Source organism: Pipistrellus hanaki, assembly GCF_964339955.1.
Source record: "Pipistrellus hanaki genome assembly, chromosome: 7".
NCBI classification, from domain to species: Eukaryota; Metazoa; Chordata; class Mammalia; order Chiroptera; family Vespertilionidae; genus Pipistrellus; species Pipistrellus hanaki.
The window spans coordinates 38,119,490-38,137,658 of record NC_140509.1 but is presented as its reverse complement, the minus strand read 5'-3'; the positions used below and the strand labels follow the sequence as shown (position 1 = coordinate 38,137,658).

The window sequence follows — 18,169 nt, the reverse complement described above, 5'->3', positions numbered from 1 at the left end:
GCCTTTATCTAGTACAATCTCACTCACTCCCTAGAAGGTATAGCTGAAGGAGGGAAAATCTCTCCCAGTGGCGAGAGAATAAGGGGCAGGTGGCAGGTTCATATTGAGTCACTTGTAAAAAAAAAATAAAAAAATTGTTCTTTAGTAGCCAGCAAAAAACCCACAAAATTGTGTTCTGATTTCTTAAATGGAACCTCTTTTTAATCTTTATACTTTCAAATTTTGTGCCAATAGTGAGACAATTAAAAAATTTTGTTTCCAGCCAGGCCAGTGTTGCTCAATTGTTGAATGTCAACATATGAACCATGAGGTCCATGGTTCAATTCCTGGTCATGGCACATGCCCTGGTTATGGGCTCAATCCCTAGAGGGGGCATGCAGGAGGCAGCTGATCAATCGCTCATCATTGATGTTTATCTCTTTCTCTCTCTCCCTCCCTGAAATCAATTTTTTCAAATTAAAATATCTCTAATTTATAGGTTAAGTGATAAATATTTCTCTACTTAGAAAAATATTAGTGGCATTGTGAAGATTTAAAATGAAAGCCTGATTTGGTATAGTGAAGAAGTGTTTATCATTCAGGGTTCAGTGTAGAAAACAGAAAACACTCTAGTATTTTTTTTTTAAATCTTCACCCAAGGATATGCTGGTATTGATTTTAGAGAGAGAGGAAGGAGTGGAGAGATGAGAGAGAGAGACATTAGTTGCCTTCTGTATGCACCCGGACTAGGAATCAAACCTGAAACCTAGGTATGTGCCCTGATCAAGTATCGAACCAACTGACCACCCGACCAGGGCATAACCACTCTGGTATTTTTAATGGAAAGGAAATTAAAACAGGGAATTAGCTGTTTATAATGTTGCTAAAAGGATAGAGGTGGATTTTAGTGTGTGCCTTCAGGACAGATCCTGAGAATATCACAGAGAAGACCCACTACGGGAGCTCTGCTAAGCTACTACTGTTAAGAACTGAGAAAGCTCTGAAATTTTACCATGTTGATAAGCTAACAAATTAGCCCACCACAGTTTCATAAATCCTAGCAAAAGATACAAAACCCCTAGAGACAAAGCACTTTATTACTTATTAGATATAGCATAAAAGGTAACATGAACTTCCAGTTCCCATCAGATATAAAATCATGAGCTTTTGATTATCAGAATGTTCATTAGTTGATACCATTCAAAAATGATACAATTCATGAATGAAAATTAGAGTGAATTTCTTCTCTTAAAATTAAACCACTGTACAAACATTATAACTGAACTGAATGAAATAACAATTAATATTCAATGAAAATGCCAACCAAGACTCTTATGAAATTGATGTGATCTAAAGGAGTGTAATCCCAGTGTGCAGGCTCGGAGTCCTTCTGTGGGAACAGAAGTCTGGAAGCGATAATGTTTCACTTCTTTCTTTTTTGTTCCTGCAATAAAAGCACAGCAGCTATGTTTCAGCGTTTTTTAACTCAAAAAGTCTTGTTGAACGTAACTGCATGTCTAATTACTAAAAGAGCTTTTCCAAGCTGTTACATTAAGGAAAACATAATGATTATATTTTATAGCAGATACATCATAAGGAGAAAAAAAAAGGTATTTTACTCATAGTAGCCAGAGTTTTCTTTCCTAAATAACTCCAGCACCCTCTAGTGACAAGTTGCATGAAAAAAAAAAAAAGTTTCCATTTACTATCCAGGAAAAAGTAATACCAAAAAACCATGAAGAAAAATAAATAAAATACGTTGATGTCATTATGGTTTGGTTGTTCCTATAGGAGCTTGGGATTTCTCTGGCTAAATCTTTTGGGCTTTCTACTTTTCACTTAGGCTTCAAAACAATATTCTGGTTTTTACACCACCTCATTGATTTCAGTGTCCTCCTTTCATGTCTTTTTTGTTTTTTGTTTGTTTGTTTTTTTTGTTATGAGCACTTTTCTGGCATTCATTTTTGGTCCTTTTTTTTTTTTTTTCCCTTCCCTTTTGCTTTGAGAGATCTCATCCATTCTCTTGTTTCCATTATCATCATTCAAAAATTGGCCAAATCTGTGTATCTCTATTATCATCTTCACCATGTCTTCTTATCCAATGGGCATTTCCACAGAAATACCCTGCTGATTGCTTAAACATAAGATATGTAAAGCCATATTGCTCATCTTCCCTTGCCTTCAGTATTTGCATTTGCATTAGTGACATGGCCTTTCTAAGCAGGCACCAAAGCTTAGAAGGCCAACATCCTTTTCAGTCTCCCTCGTCCCAAAATGTCCATGCATACACACTTACATGTAATTCCTCTCTATGATCTACTATCTATTATCCTGCGTGGAAAACTCTGAAAATTATTCCAGTTGAAGCCTACCCTTCAGGTTATTGCTTACGTCCCCCTCATCCTCTTGTGACCACTCTGGCTGCTCGTGGTCTTTCTCCTTAGCCATAGCTATCTTCATTGAACATACCAGCATTTAAATTTCATTCCTTTTATGCCAGTGGGAGTTTCGTTTTTTAAACAATTAAGTGTTGCCTTATGATTAAATTGTAAGTCATCCTTTTAAAAAGAGAGCTTTCCATATTTTTCTTTAAAAATATCAGTAGCACCTGGTATGATGCTAAATCATATTGTAGAAACCGAGTAATACTTAATTGAATTACACAGAATAGTCATGTATCTTAGCAAGAAGAACAAATACAGTGCCACATGGGCTCACTGTTAGAGGGCCCTACAAAGAAGAAAGTCCTTTTCATCTAGATTATATTTGTAGTTAATCAAAGTAACAAGCAGAAGATCTAGGTGAATTTTTAGATTGGCAACTGCAAGTAACTATCAGGGTTATTGTAAAAATGCTAGTTAGTCAAATTACAGCGGGGAGGGGAGGAAGATCTGGGGGAGATAATAGATCAACCGAAGGACTTGTATACATGCATATAAGTACAACCAATGGACATAAAACTCTGGGGAGGGAGGGGATGTGTGGGAGGGAGGGAGGGGGTCAAAAAAAATCAATAAAATATATTTTAAAAAAATGCTAGTTAGATATCTTATGCATCTCGAAATCTCATGGCCTGGCACCAATGCTGAAAACTGCTCTGGACAGTTTAATATCTCACACAGAGATCGCCGGCTCTCCTGGCACTCTGGACAGTCCCCGGGCCTCTGAGGGGAGCACCCAGTGTGCCAGCAGGGCAGCCCTCCTGGCTTGGCATTGAACGTGCAGCAGCCTGTCCACTTCTGGGAGGCAAGCCTTGCCTCCTGGCCTCACGCCCTCTCTTCACTGTGTCCTCTCACTCACCCATTATATGCATATACATAGTATTTTATTGGTGAACCATTTGAAAACAACTTACAGATATTATGCCTCTTTACCCCTAAGTATTTTGGGAAATTTCTTATGTGATCAATGTACGTTATCAATTCAGGAACATTAATAATACTATTATTTAAAGCACAATCCAAATTCAATTTTGACAATTAGCCATTAAAAGGACCTTCATAGCGCCTAGGCTATTCCTTTAATCTGTAAGAATATTTTAGCCTTTTGTTCCCTTTATGGCATTAACATTGGAGAGTCCAGTCCAGTCCAGTTGTTTTACAGTGTTCCTCAATTTAGGCCTCTGACTGGTTCCTTCTGATTTATCTCAAGTTCCATGGCTTTGTGAGGAGCACTGAACGCCTAGTGATTGTCTCCTTCTCAGGGCAACACCTCAGGAGGCACAAGATGCCACGTTTTCTCCTATTTTTAAAGCCACTTTACTGAGTTATGATTGACATGTGAAAAGTTGTGGTAGTCAGAACACTGAACATAAGCTCCATCTACCTTCTTAGCAAATGTTTAAGTGTGCATGTGTGCACTGCTTGGCTTAGAAATGGGGGTGGTTTGCAGACAGCAGACGCTGATGCTAGTTAGGTGATCCAGATACTCCAGAATCTGTGGGAAACTAAAATCCTACTTGCAAGGCGGCTCTGAAGTAGGTTTCTCAGCCTTCTGCTTCCCCTCCTGTGGGAGATTATGAGAGCTGGGAGAAGGGCATCATCAGCTTTGCACACCTTCCCTCCTCGGCTTTCAGGCTCCTTCTCCATCTCTCTGTCATCCTCTTATAACTTCCTACTCCTCTCTCCCTGTTCCTCTCGTGTAGCAAATGGGAGAGCTGCTGGCATTTCATGGTACAGTAGGACAGGAACTGGATTAAGAGAAAACCCAAATTCTGTTCCTGTCTTTTTCGCTACTGGTGTGATCCCACCAGTCACCAAGCCTGTCTGGGCTCGGTGTTCCCGCTGATAAAGAGGGAGGTGCAATTAGATGATCACATTCATGTGATCTGCTTCTATATGTGACCACATATGTACCATCACCTAATTATCCTCATAACTCCACGTCCTATGGTGTGAAGTGTAAACATTTTTTGTTTTTCTTTTTTTTAAGGTTATAGCTCAGGAAGTGTCAGATAAGCACTTGGCAGAGGGCCGCCTGTATCCTCCTTTGAACATCATTAGAGATATTTCTCTGAAAATCGCAGTAAAGGTAAAACTGTGCTTGCTCAACCTCATTGGTTTTCCTTCCTTCTATTGTTAAATATGCATTTTTAGGTATTAAAAATCCACTTTCTTGAAATTTCTGTCACCTTATTATGTCAGAAGGCACAGAGCCTTGGCAGAGCTTAGGGACTCTGATCTGTAGCAATGGAAGAATCAGCTGAATCATTAATTCCCCCATCAATCTTTTTCTCTCCTGTAATTTAAGTGATTCCTTAGGATTTCCTCTCAGTTAGGTCTTTTACACTTTACCTTTTTTTAATTGGTATCTTCTATATCACAGTTATGAAAGTTGCCAACATGTTTCAGGTGTGGGAGGGTGACATTTAGACTCTAAACTACCTGCCTTATCCGTGTCTCCAGGGTGGGTGGACCTGCGTCTCCATGGTGTGCGGCATCTTAAAGATCACAACTATTAACACAGGACAAAGGGCAATGCAATGATGGCAAACCACTCAAAGCTGTTGGGGTGGTAGACGAGCTTTTGAAGGAATCAGCCAAAAAGAACCTAATAGAGAAATCTTTTGTAACTGAGAGAGAAATTGATATTTTTGCAATATAGTTGTATTAGTTTGCTAGGGCTGCCATAGCAAAATACCACAGACTGGGTGATTTTAAAACAAACTTATTTTCTCATATTTCTGGAGGCTAGAAATCTATGATTCAGGCATAAGCAGGACTAATATTTTTGGAGGCCTCTCTCCTCCGCTTGTGGGTGACTGCCTTCTCTGTGTCTTCATGGGGTCTTTCTTCTGTGTATACATATCCCTGGTGTCTCTGTACGTTTACCTTCTAGAAACACCAGTCAACATGGGTTAGGGCCCACCCAAACAGCCTCGTTTTAACTTAATTATCTCTTAAAGACCCTGCTCCAAACACAGTCACCCTCAGAGGTACTGGAGGTAAAGGCTTCAATATTTTGGGGTGACATAGTTCAGCCGATAATAGTAATTATTTATATTTAAGCTAGAGTTTCTCAACCTCATGCACATTTTGTCTGGAAGACTCTGTTGTGGGGCTGTCCTGGGCATTGAAGGATATTTAGCAGCACCGCTGGCCTTTTCCCAATGGATGCCAGTAACCTCTGCATGGTTGTGACAATCAAAAATGTTTCCAGACCATTGCCAACTGGTCCCCCCAGAGGCGAAATTGCTTCAGGTTAAAAACCAAAGTTATTAGCAGGTTTATCAAAATGACACCATTTTGGATTCAGATGTCATTATTTATCTTGTTGATTGAGGGTCAGTGCTTCAAGTAATCATTCAAAAACCACTTAGATAATCTGCTTGGTTATTTATTTGTAAAAGTATGCTCATATTTTCTCCTAATGTGTGTCTACTAGTCTTTAACTAGGTTGAATGGTTATTGCACCACATACCGGTAGTAGTTGTGATTACAAGAGAGCAAGTATGGAAAGGAAAGAAAAGAAAAGGATAGAACATCGTTTCTTTTCTGCCAAAAGACAGAAGAAAGAAAGCAGTTAGGAAGAGAAGTTATGATTTCAAGGAAGACACACTTTCAGGATGGGTGTGGACATTGTGATTAAGAAAACCAAGTCCTGGTGAGAAAAACTCGTTTGAATGATGACAATTTTTATTTATACTTTGGAAGTCATCAGAAACTATTACAAAGAGCAATTTCAATGGTACAAGAACTTAAGAAGTCCGGGGAGAATAGAGAAAGGCAGCACAATCCAAGCCACTCTTCCAGAGAGTTTGGCCTTGACGAGGAGGGAGGGAAGATTTCACTGAGAGGATCATTAAGAGTCTGTGTCCTGGGAGCAGAAAGAGGAGTGAAATTCCACATAGTCTATGTCAGAAATGAAACGATGCATTTTAGGAAAATAGAAGAGGGGCATGCCTAAATTCTACTTTTCTAACAGAAGCATCTCATCATTTTGGTGTGTGTGCTTCCAGTCTTTTTTTCATGCATTTGCTTTCCTTTCTAACATTATTTAATAATGCATGGTGTTTTGTTTTCTGATATTTTCATAAACATTTCTCCATAATATAGCACAGTCTTTACAACCATAATTTTTCATAAATGCATAGTTTTATATTGAGAAGATATACCTAACCATTCTAATCTTCTTCAAAAACAGACCTCTCTAAATAACTCTAGTGCACAAATAGCTCCTCAGTGCAACTGGAGTGAATTTAAGAGCACATAGGAAGTGAGTGATTCATTCTAACAAGAGGGAAAATCCACTTTTCTCAAAGAAAATATGGGAAGAGAAGATGTTTGAAGAGGAAGAGGAGATAGTTTGAGTTGGTGAAAAGGGAAATTGAGATTGTTTTCTCAGATTAATTGGAATTTTCTCAGAAGAGTGGTGAGAGTTAAATGAAGAGTTAAATTCCGAGGTTTGAAATTACCGGTGGGAAATCTGAGAGGAAGTTGCTTTTTTATTTTATTTTTCAAAAGGAAGATGAAGGTATAATGTGTAACCATGTATCCCAGGGAGGTCAGGGATAGTAGGACATTTTGGGAGAGAGCCATGACAGGAGAAAGCCGGCACTGAGGGCTCCCCATGCGGTTGACTAGAATGGAGAGTGTGACACAGACATGGAAACAGGGTCTGTGAGGCTGGGAAGGAGCGTTAATACTGCCCACGGAGTCCTGCTGGTGAGGTGAGCAGGGTCAGGAGACTGGAGTAAAGAAGATTTTGTAAGAGGCTGTGGTCAGAATAGAGATTATTAAAACTGCAAGGTGTTGAAGTTCAAACTTAGTAAGCATATTGCGATGTTCAGTTCAGTTAATTACCAGTCAGATCATTTCAAGATGTTTTCCACATTATCTGAGAAATCCTGTTGTGATTTCTTGTAAATCTCTACCATCCACACTTCCCTTTGTTGCTATTATCACATTCGCCTCTTGCTACATAATTTATATTTGATTTCCATTTTATATCTTCTTTGTATATGTGTGCTTTAATACAACTTGCTGTTTTTGAAAACAGACAAGTTATAAATTATATATTAATTTTTCAGAACAAAAACTTCTGCCATGCACTCATCATAACCTCTGTTCATTAAAATATAACTAATACTCTTTTTCTATTTCTAGATTGTGGAAGATGCATACCAAGAAAAGACAGCTACAATTTATCCTGAACCCCCAAACAAGGAAGCGTTTGTCTGCTCTCGGATGTATAACACTGATTATGACCAGATTCTACCTTAAGAGGCCCAGAAAATACAGACCAAACCTGACCAGCAACATAATAACTAACATTTCTAAATCCATTAATGAGATCTGAAGTCTTTCATAATTTTTCAAGATTAGAATCTTTTATAATGATTTACAATATGCTAGATTAAGATAATATTACTTTAAAATCTAAAAATTTATGGGAAAATATTAAAACCCTTTAGGGTACATATCATACTAGACAATTTTGCTTCATTTACTGTCTGGTTATTTATGATTTCTATCTTATTTTGCTCAAGTTCTCTTTAAAAGCTATTGTATCTACTACTGAGAAACCTATTATTTTTATATAGGGAACTAATGGGAAGACCAAAATTAGTAATAAATTGATATGATTAAAATTAAAACCCAACATTCTTTGGTTGACCATTTTGTTAAAAATCTTTTTTTATATATAGACAGAAATATATTTAGGCATAAATGAACTTTTGCTAAAAACAGAAATAACACCTTGTTGCCTAGAGAAATATAACTTCTCAGGTATTTTTATTCCAATTCCAGATAATACTTGTTCTTTTGGTGCAACTGAATTCTAACATTTCTAAGAAAGATTATTGCTGTTTACAATGCATTGGGCAGCTTAGATTTTAATATTCTTTCTCCATTGTTACATCTTCTTATCACCTTGGCCTCCATCACACATCCCTTCTATTAATAATAGCACCTTTCTTTCCCCTGAGTGCCCTGTCCTTCGCTCCACTGTCCTGCTGCCAGGCCTTTGAGGACTATGGCTCCTGTCCTGAGGTAGGTACCTTCAGTTCAGCACAGCCTGAGCAGGGGGAAGAACAGAAGGGAGAGTAGGTCAGCTCCTTGAGAAAGGGCTATCTGTGGAGCCAACCTCTTAAGACAAAGGATCTGCAGAGTCAGGAGCAAGAGCCCGGTTCCCGGACAAGCTGGCTTCCCCCTTGAGTGACCTGCCCTGATGTCCCCTTGATTCTCTCCTTTTGTAGTTACAGTAACACAGTTTCCTTTGAATTTGGAGAAAGTTTTGTAACCACCCCCCAATATCAGAAATCTTTACATTAGATATTAAAATATTCTAATTACCATTAGTAGTTACAGCCAAGAAATTTATGTTCATTTCAAGCTTTACTTTAATAGAAACTAATCACTGAACTAGTGGAGACAATTTTAAGTTCATAAGCTCAGGTACAATAATGTTTGCTATTTACTTGTAGAATTTTTCAGAGAATTTCCTGGTTTTTGAAGTAATGCTTTTAAAGAATATATTAAAGATGTTCAAGGTGAACTATACTATAAAATGATTTTATTGTAAGTGGAAGATTACAAATTGCTTTAAGTGGGAGTGGAAGGGATGGGAATATTTCTGGAGATAAGATTTAGTCAAGAATTTCCTGAATATAGTTATTTTGATAAGATGCAGAACGCCTCTTTTTTTGTCTGTTTCCATGTTGTCTAATAGCTCTAAGTAAATGTACTTACCTATGCAAAAGACTAATTAAAGCATAGAAAAAATGAATGAAGAAAAGTGTAAAATAATTGTTTTTTCTCTTAAAGTATTGTTCATTTAAGAATAATGCTGGGTCTTGATGGTCATGTGACAATATATAATGAATTAAAATATTCTTATAGTTAATTTCAATATGAACTTAGTTTATTTAATACATGTTATATACAAAATTAATGAGCTTAGAGGAAGATATTAAAACAGCTTTGGATGGTTACTTACTAGGTAGCATGTTTTCTCTGTACATTATCTTTTTTAATGTAGTCCCCACAATTCCCTTATGAAGTAGATATTTTGCCAAGTCCACAGAGCTAATACTGGGAAGTAAAGGAGGCGGGCTTTAAATCTGTGTTTGTCTTTCTTCTTAGTCTGTTCTCTTTTCATTGTACTTCACTAGAGTGCCGTCTAGAACAGCACTGTCCAAGAGAAAATGAAAGTGAGTTACATGTACAATTACTAATAGCTTCGTAAAAAGAAAAATGGAATTTATATTAATAATATATTTTATTTAAACCAGCATATTCAGATTATCATTTTGACATGCAATCAATATAAAAATATTAATGGGATATTTCACATTATTTTTTTATACTAAGGGATATTTCACATTAATTTGTTCATATTAATAACTGGGTACTCTTATATCCAGACATTTATATTTACATAAGTCATGAGAATATATAGAACAATTGAATAGAACGAGAAGCTCACAGAGACCCCCTGAATGTATGAATTATAAAGGCAGCACTACAATCAGAGGTAAAAAATGGATTATGTAGTTAAAAAGATTAGGAAAACTGAAAACTATAGAGAAAATTAAAATTATATACTACTATGTAAAAAGGTAGACTTTAAATGGGTAAATACTTAAGTATGAATAGTAAAATATAAAGCTAATAAAAATGATTGAAGCAAAATATCTTTGAGACCTCCAAAACACAAACTTGAGGTTAAATAAATGATGGGATGTATTATCTAAGAGTGGAAAGGTTTTGACTGATAAATGGCTGCTGCCATGAAACTATAAAGGGTGAAGAAATCCAGGACTATGGGATAGATTAGTTGCTCTACAGAGATGGAATCATAAAGGGATAATTTAGGCTCAAAGGCTTAAGTTCTCAGCTCAAGGCACAGTATAAACATGAGAAAAATGCCTATGTTTTTGCTAAAAGAATATCTTCTCTCTTACCAGCTGTAAGGCTGAAATAACTGAAATACAAGGTATTACATAACTGTCTGGTTTCCAAATTATACCAGGAGTTGCATTCATAGCCTTACCAGGCCTCATCTAAAAGTAAGGAGTAATGACCAGGAAACTGTAGGACCTGGATTTAGAATGGGGATGTATGACAGGGGATTTGCAGTAGAGTAGTATTAACTACTAGAGGCCTGCCCCATGAAATTCATGCCCGGTTAGGGTCCCTAAGCCTGGCCTACAATCAGAGCCAATCTTCCCCGGGAGGGGGGGGGGGGGGTAGCAGCCAGCCCCGCCACCCACTCCCTGTTCCCTGTTCCCCATTGGGCGATTGGGGCCTGCAGGTTGGGGACAGCTCCTGTGTTGAGCATCTGCCCCCTAGTGGTCAGTGCATGTCATAGCCGATCAGTCATTCCACTGTCTAATCGATTTGCATATTATGCTTTCATATATATAGTCAGCATACTGAACATTATAATCCCGTGACTTATCTTATATCTGGAAATGATATGTTTCAACCCCTCTCACCAATTTCCCAATCCCCACACAGTCCCATCTCTGTCAACCACCAGTCTCTTTTATGTAGCTACTAGAGGCTTGGTGCATAAATTCGTGAACTGGTGGGGTTCCTCAGGGTGGCCTGCAGGGTTTGGGCTGAAACCCCACAGTCGAATGCTGCCTGCAGCTCTCACCTGCCGCTCTCACTTATCCTGGTCCCACTGAGCCTGCCATGGGCTTGCACCCAATCAGTCCCAATTGGGAGAGGTTCAGAGCCCTGCATCTGGTGCCCTCCCATAGGGAGTGGCCTGCGGGATCAGGACAAAACTGGCTCTATGATATCCCCTGAGGGGTCCCATATTGCAAGAGGGCACAGGGCAGGCCTAGAGACCCCACTGGTGTATTACAGCTGCGCCCAGCTGGTGTGGTTCAGTAGATGAGCATTAACTTATGAACCAGATCATGGTTTGGTTCCCAGTCAGGGCTCCATCCCCGGTTGGGGGAAGGATTCAGGAGGCAGGCAATCAAAGATTCTCTCTTATCATTGATGTTTCTATCTCTCCTCTCCCTTCCGCTCTGAAATCAATAAAATATGTATATTTATGAAAAACAAAAATAAAATAAAAGCCATTAAAAAAAAAAAAGGATGACAGCCAAAACCGGTTTGGCTCAGTGGATAGAGCGTCGGTCTGCGGACTGAAAGGTCCCAGGTTCAATTCCAGTCAAGGGCATGTACATTGGTTGCTGGCACATTCCCGGTGGGGGGTGTGCAGGAGGCAGCTGGTTGATGTTTCTAGCTTTTTATCCCTCTCTCTTCCTCTCTGTAAAAAAATCAATAAAATATATATATTTTTAAAAAAGGATGACAGCTCCTGTGAAACAATTTCTCTTTCTTGGAGCAAATCAGTAGGTAGCTGTTGATTTATCTAATGCTTTTTTGTTTGTTTCTCCTTTATTCCAGTAAGCAGAGGGCCCCAAAGCAGTTTGTGCTATCATCAAGCAACATTATATACTGTCTTTTGTTAAGATTTCATTAACTCTCTGATACTGTCCCAGAATACAGTCCCGTTACCAGACCTTGATCATCTCACCATTGTACAGTGCACAGGCTGGTCTAACACATCGGTCATGCTGTGCTCATAGGACCTGAGCACAAGTGCCGTCAGGTTCCATGGATATCTGAAAAGTACAGTGTGCTAATGGGCAGATCGATCCAAAGGAAGCATAAGAGCCTCAGCCAAGTTTGTGGAGGTCCTGTGTCTGGTGCATGTTGGCATGTCACCTCCAAATAGTGTACTTTGTTCCACCGCCGACTAAGAAGGACCCTCAGTGTTTGTTGGGCTTCTTTGAATTTTGCAACTTTGGATTGTTGAATTCTTTAAAAATCACAAATGGATGCTGAATTTTGTTAAAATGCTTTTTCTCACCAAACCCATTTATGGGAGGTCCACATGCTTCCAGCTTTCACTGGTTGAAGAAAAATAAAGTCCTATCCCTCTGCTCCTGGCTGCAGTGCAGTCCAAAGGGAGATATAATAGAATGGGCTCAGTATTGAGGCAAATCAGGATTCTGTGTTAGACCAGGGTTTTTGATCAAACCATGCTTGCCTCTTCAGAAATACCTATTCTTTCAACTTACCCTTGGGCTACTTGAGGTAAAAGCAAAGAAAACTGTGAAGACCTCAGATAGGCTCCCTCAGGGCCTTCGCAAGTTCTCAGAAGGGATGGGTAGCATGTAAGCTGTCATACCTGGAAATAAGTTCACAGACAACGTATTTCTAATTTAATATGGGGATGTTGTGATAGGGTCCTTTAAGTCACCTGGCCCATTGTACACGTATTCTCAGCACTTAGCCTAACACATACTAGCAATAGACCAAAAAGGAATAAAAAGCAAAGAGTATACTTGGAGAAATATTGATTTAATTCGGTTTCAAAAAGACACTGCGACATTTATAATGAGCTTTCTTTGCAAATAACCATTAAAAAATATAAGGTATGTATACAGTATCAGGATTCTTGTTACAGACAATGGAGACTGGTTCCTTTAAGAAAAAATAAAGGACATTGGATAGCTCAAAAGAGGTGTTAGCCAAGCATTCAGTATGTCAGAAATGCGGGTGACACTATGGATTTAAGCAGCAAGAGATCAAACCTTCCTTTATAGGAAGTTTCCAGTGAGCGACTTGGTTTCATTCACTTCTCCCAAACCATTCAGAGAAGGGGCAGTTCCCAAAGTGTGTGGCGGGGTGGGGTGGGCAGTTCTATGTGCTTTTATCAAGCAGACTAAACAAAACCAGCAGTTTGCTGTACATAGACAGCTAAGCTTTGAATGTTCATGTATGTATTTTTTCTCTAAAACCTGTACTTCTCCCATAATTAATGTTGATTATTAATGCTTCTAATAGGAATAAAATATTGCCACATGCTCATATTGGGCATGTAAAAGTTGGCTCTGAAAAATTACCATCAGAAATAGTTACAGAAGCAGGAAAGGTTTCATAAGCTAGAATTTATACCTTTGAGTTGTTTTTGTTCCATATATTGATTCTTTAAGCTTGTTTATATGTCATTACTTTTGCCAATTTAATCAGAAAAACTGCTGAGTGGTTTGCACATATATTAGGTGCTTGGCGCATATTGTCTCAATTTAAAGGAAGAAAATTAATGGAGGTATTTTTTTTTTAGCCTAAAAATGTGTAAATATTAATTATACTTATTGATGGTTTGTGAGAGATTGTATGGGAAATGCTACATGAAGTTGTTTTCAGTCCATGTAAATCTTATTCGTTCCTTTGTTTATAAGAAAAGCGTGAGGCTCCAGTCTGAATCCCAGCTACATCCCAGGCTGGGAAGGGCAAACGGACGATTTGGCAAGGCAGGCCCAGGACACAGCCTCTGAGATGTGCCCTGAAACTCATTCTGAACTAAGAGCATTGGTAGAACAGAGTGGACCCAGTTCCAAGGCTTCAAGGTCAAGAGACTCAGCTTTGTGTCTGGTCACTCTATCCCGTTTGTCCTCACCCTGGCCCACGGACATGTGTCTACATCTTAGACATGGAGAGTACAATCAGAATGAACTGTTATAAAAAATCCTGGAAGCTCCCCAGCACTTGCAGCAGTGATTGGCATCTAACCACGTATGGTAATACGGGGAGTCAGGCATTCCCCTGCAAGTGTCTAAATCTCAGCATCCAGCTTGGGCATCCTGGAGACTGGCCTCAGTGGGGTGCCGGGGACCCAGTAGAAGGAAGTGCTTCCTGACAAAGGCAGGGAGGCCATGGAAACCAGAGGCAGCTCAGGGTACCCCTTAACACAGAGACTCCCAGAAATTCTTGAGAGCAGCAGATACTTTGTAATGAAAAAGTTTGGCAAGTGCCAATTTCATAGGATTTATGGAAATAAACTCTCATTTTGAAAAAGGCTGGTGAAGCCTGTGAAGCTTGGAATTTTCAGGAGAGATGACAGTGACTTTCCGCCAAAACGTAGAGCTCAATTTCCCCCAGAGAGATGAGGTCCACAGGCATCCACACTGGTCCTCTCCACACGCTTGCCCTGACAAAGGCAGCCAGTATGCATCGCCTGTGGAACACTTCGTAGATAAGAAATCATATCTTTTTTGTGTGGCTAAGAACTGAACTAAGAATACTGTATCGTTCTCTTTGGTATCATTAATCAACTGATGCAAACAGCCAAAGAGCACATGTTCTCTTCATTGCTCTTGAGACTTCTGATTTCCTCTGCCATTACAGATAGGCTTCAGTTTTACTGAAAGAAAAATCTCAAAATCAGGAGTTTCAAATAAAGTAAGAAATGTAGCAAACATGCTATGTCTTTGTTCTCATTTTAAACTTGATTTAGAATTTATCCCTCATAATGAAAGTGTGGTGTGCCATCTGTATATTAGCATCATGAAAGGGAGAGTTGTTATTCTTATTTGTGAATTCAAAGATGCAGTTGGACTATTGACATTAACTATGGGCTTTGGACTCCTCTTTAATCAAATCAGCTTCCCCAGTTGAATTGACTGCTTTTATTAAGTGACAGTTAAATAGTTTCCAGTTAATACAAGAGCATGGACATAACATCAGGAGCGCACTGCTGACAAGTTAAAAGGCCCGTGTGAAAATTCTGCAGCCAGGTTTCTCACGGGGACACTAAACAGCCACCAGCCAGCTTATTTTGGTTTTATTAACAGAGATACTGACTTGGTGAGATTACAAGTATAGGCCTTTTAATAGGAATAGCCTCCTAAGAATCTGAATTTTTGCTTTCAATGCCAAATAATATCTGGAAAACATGCTCACTTTTGTGTTTTTTTAGGAATTCTAAGAACTGGCCCAGATTCATGTGATAGTCATTCCTTAATCCGTAGTCACCATGGGCCTCAAGGAGTAATTCTTCGAAAGAATGGAAGAGTCTCAGGTCCTCTCCATTTCCTTCAGTCTCGATACTTTCCGCATGCTTACAGGAAATGTGTTTCCAGTTGGGATACCTGATCGTGTGCCAGAATTCCTCACAGGGCTCTTTGAAGCCTTCCACACAGATGATACCAGGCTTTCCTGTCATGCAAAATCCAGTCACATCTAACCTCTTCCCAGCATCCAAAATCTTCTTCCTTAGGTCCTGCTGATAAATGTGGTGGCTGTAGATCCACATTCGGAGAAATACGTTCTTGACCGGCTTTGCTTGTGTAGATGGTTCATAAACAAGCTTTCTGTTCAGGAAATAGGAGGCACTGTTGTCCTGTAACCACTGGATGGCTGCACAGACACAGAGCTCACCTGGATCAAAAGTCCCTATGTAGGAAGTGAGCCCTCTGTTGAGAAGTAGCTGCTGTTGTCTGTCCAGCTCAGATGACCGTCCAAACAGCTGCAGTGCTACATAGGGATAGCTGTGGGGCATGGTTACTTGCAAATCAATTTTCACCTTAAAATGGAAATCAAATAGATTTTTAAATCAAGTACCATCAAATCACCTCAGCTACAATAGTTTATCAGTAGCGACTGCACGATTTTATTAAGTATAATAGTTATTGCTACTATTGGCATCTGTGTGCCAGACACTGTACTAAGTACTTGACGCTATTCCTTCGATTTATACATTCATTTATCCCAGTATTTATCAAACACCTAACCAGGTGCCAGGTACCCTATGCTAGAATAAAGAAGTGAAGACACCATTTCTACCCTGGTGAAGTCTAGAGCCTAGTGAAGGAGAGACAGACATTAAACAAAAAATTATGCATAGCCCAGTATTTCATTTCAGTGGTGAGCAGCATTACTATGGAAGAGTGCAGGGACCCATGGAAATGCGTAAACAGGGCGACTGAATCCAGCCTGGGGAACCAAGACCTCTCCCTGTGGGAGTGATAAAGGATGGGTAGGAAATAGAAGAGTGGCTCTCAAGTGTCTAGTCTGCTTACTGCCTCTGCCATGGTAATGCTGGAGATGAGTGGGTCAGAATGAGGAAAATTCATTTTCAGTGTTTAGATTTCTATCTATTTGCTGTGTTAGGGCACCACCAAAGAAACAGCCATTCACTCCTTAAAAGCCAGTTTTGCTAAAGGCCACATTTATATTTGTGAAAATCATATATGTACAAGAGAACCCATACGATAATAGTTGGATTGGTAAAAAACTGGATGACTCAGTAGAATTATGGTAGTGAAACGTTTTTTAATTAAAAAACAAAACAAAACAATACTAGATACATTTGTTAAAGATGTGCCTGTTCATGTAAAACTCAGGATGTTTACTAAAGACAATTTGCAGGGCACCGTATTTTACGGTGTTTTCAAACCAGGAAAGGAAAGAAATATCCTGTTTCCTCAAACTGAAAGCTCATGTTTCAAGTGTTTCCAATAAAAACGAGGCACCTGATAATTAAAACAACTCAAGGCACTTACCTTGGGCTCCTCAATCTGGAGTGTAATCACAAATTCGATTTTTGGTGGCAGCGCCTCCCTTGTGCCTTCCAAATACCTTTTTATGGTCGTCAGGGCATTTACATCCTCCAGTTTCACTTCCCCTTGGTTGGGAAACATGGACAATAGCATTTCCATCTCCAGCAGCTGGAGCTGCAGGCACTCTTTAACAGAAGCGGAGGACATGTTGCCTAGAAATCAACCTGCCAGGAAAACTGGAAAGGCCCAGGGATTTGCCAGTCAGCAATGCTCAGCGAAATTTCCCGACGTCCCCTTCGCGTGGAAGCGGTTTTGCAGGGACACTGGACATAGAGCGAGGGGTACAAACCGGGGACACTTACACTTTCTGCCTTACCTCCCGGATCCAAAATCTAGTATGCACAGCCTCCCCAAGATACTTCTTTAGAATTCAGATTCCCGGCCCTTCCCCCCACTCCCGCTCCCGATCTGGATCCGGGGATGTGGACTTTCAACAAGTGCTCCGAATTATTCCCTTGCAGGTGGTTGGCAAACACCTGCGGATGCACAGCGAGCCTGGGTTTTGGGAAAAGGCCAGGGGCCCGGCTTGCATCCTCCCAGGTCCCTGGCGTGGGCGGAGCTGGACTCTGCGGTGTGGGAGCCCCGCAGTGCTGGGGGGTGGGGGGCCGGAGCTTTGGGTTCCCCGGCTCTGGGTTCTTGTGGGCCCAGCCACCACCACCACCGTCAGAGGTGGTCCCACCACGTCGGCGCCCAGGGTCCCTCCCGAGTGGTCCTTTCCGCCTCTCCCGAGAGCCAGCCGGCCCCGGGCGGCGTCCAGAGAGCTCCGACGATTCGGATCCCTTCGCCTCTGCCCCAGGGGTCTACGTGTAGCTGGGGAGATGGAGGGAGGGAGGAGGGGGATCCTACAGTTACATAAATAAAATGAGGGTTAGTGTCCATCTGAGCGGAGATGGGGCGGGGCGGAGGCCCAAGAATCCGGCATCCAAAGGTTTGGGAGATGAACTCCCGGCCTGGAGAAGCGGATGCGGGACATCAGGTGACCGAGGCCCCCTGGTCAGAGGCCTCACATCGGGGCTGGCATCCCGCATCCGGGACCCTCGGATCTCCAGCTTCCCCCAAACATGGATCTATCCCTCCTCCCTCCACCCAAATTTGCAGGCGGGGCTGGGTATGTCGTGGTCGCAGTGCTCGGACCCCTGGCCCCAAACCCCGGGCCCCCCGCGGAGGCCTCACCCTTCCTGGTCATTCAGCGGACACAGCGCCCAGCCCGCTCGGAGCCTGGAGCCGCAGTTCCTGCAGGCGCCAGCAGCGCGGGGGGCGGGCGGAGGGGCGGGGCCAGCGAACCTTCCCCGCCGTGATTGGCCGGGGGGCGGGGCG

General features: G+C 40.8%; 2 protein-coding genes across 2 annotated transcripts in view; one reads left to right on the top strand and one right to left on the bottom strand.

Moving 5' to 3' along the window:
• The window catches only part of ME1 (malic enzyme 1), a 135,462-nt gene extending 126,506 nt beyond the window's left edge, over positions 1-8,956 (top strand). The window contains exons 13-14 of the mRNA XM_084890631.1: positions 4,411-4,509; positions 7,584-8,956. Coding sequence (XP_084746757.1) covers positions 4,411-4,509; positions 7,584-7,700 — 216 coding nt within the window. The 3' untranslated portion in view covers positions 7,701-8,956. The remainder of the gene's footprint in view (positions 1-4,410; positions 4,510-7,583) is intronic.
• A 3,834-nt stretch (positions 8,957-12,790) lies between these two features.
• RWDD2A (RWD domain containing 2A) lies at positions 12,791-18,117 on the bottom strand. Its single transcript, XM_084890636.1, has 3 exons — positions 18,026-18,117; positions 16,796-17,028; positions 12,791-15,816 (listed from the first exon to the last, which is right to left on the bottom strand). The coding sequence occupies exons 2-3, from the start codon at positions 16,997-16,999 to the stop codon at positions 15,139-15,141; spliced, it is 882 nt and encodes a 293-aa protein (XP_084746762.1). The 5' UTR covers positions 17,000-17,028; positions 18,026-18,117; the 3' UTR covers positions 12,791-15,138.
• Positions 18,118-18,169: the final 52 nt, after the last annotated feature.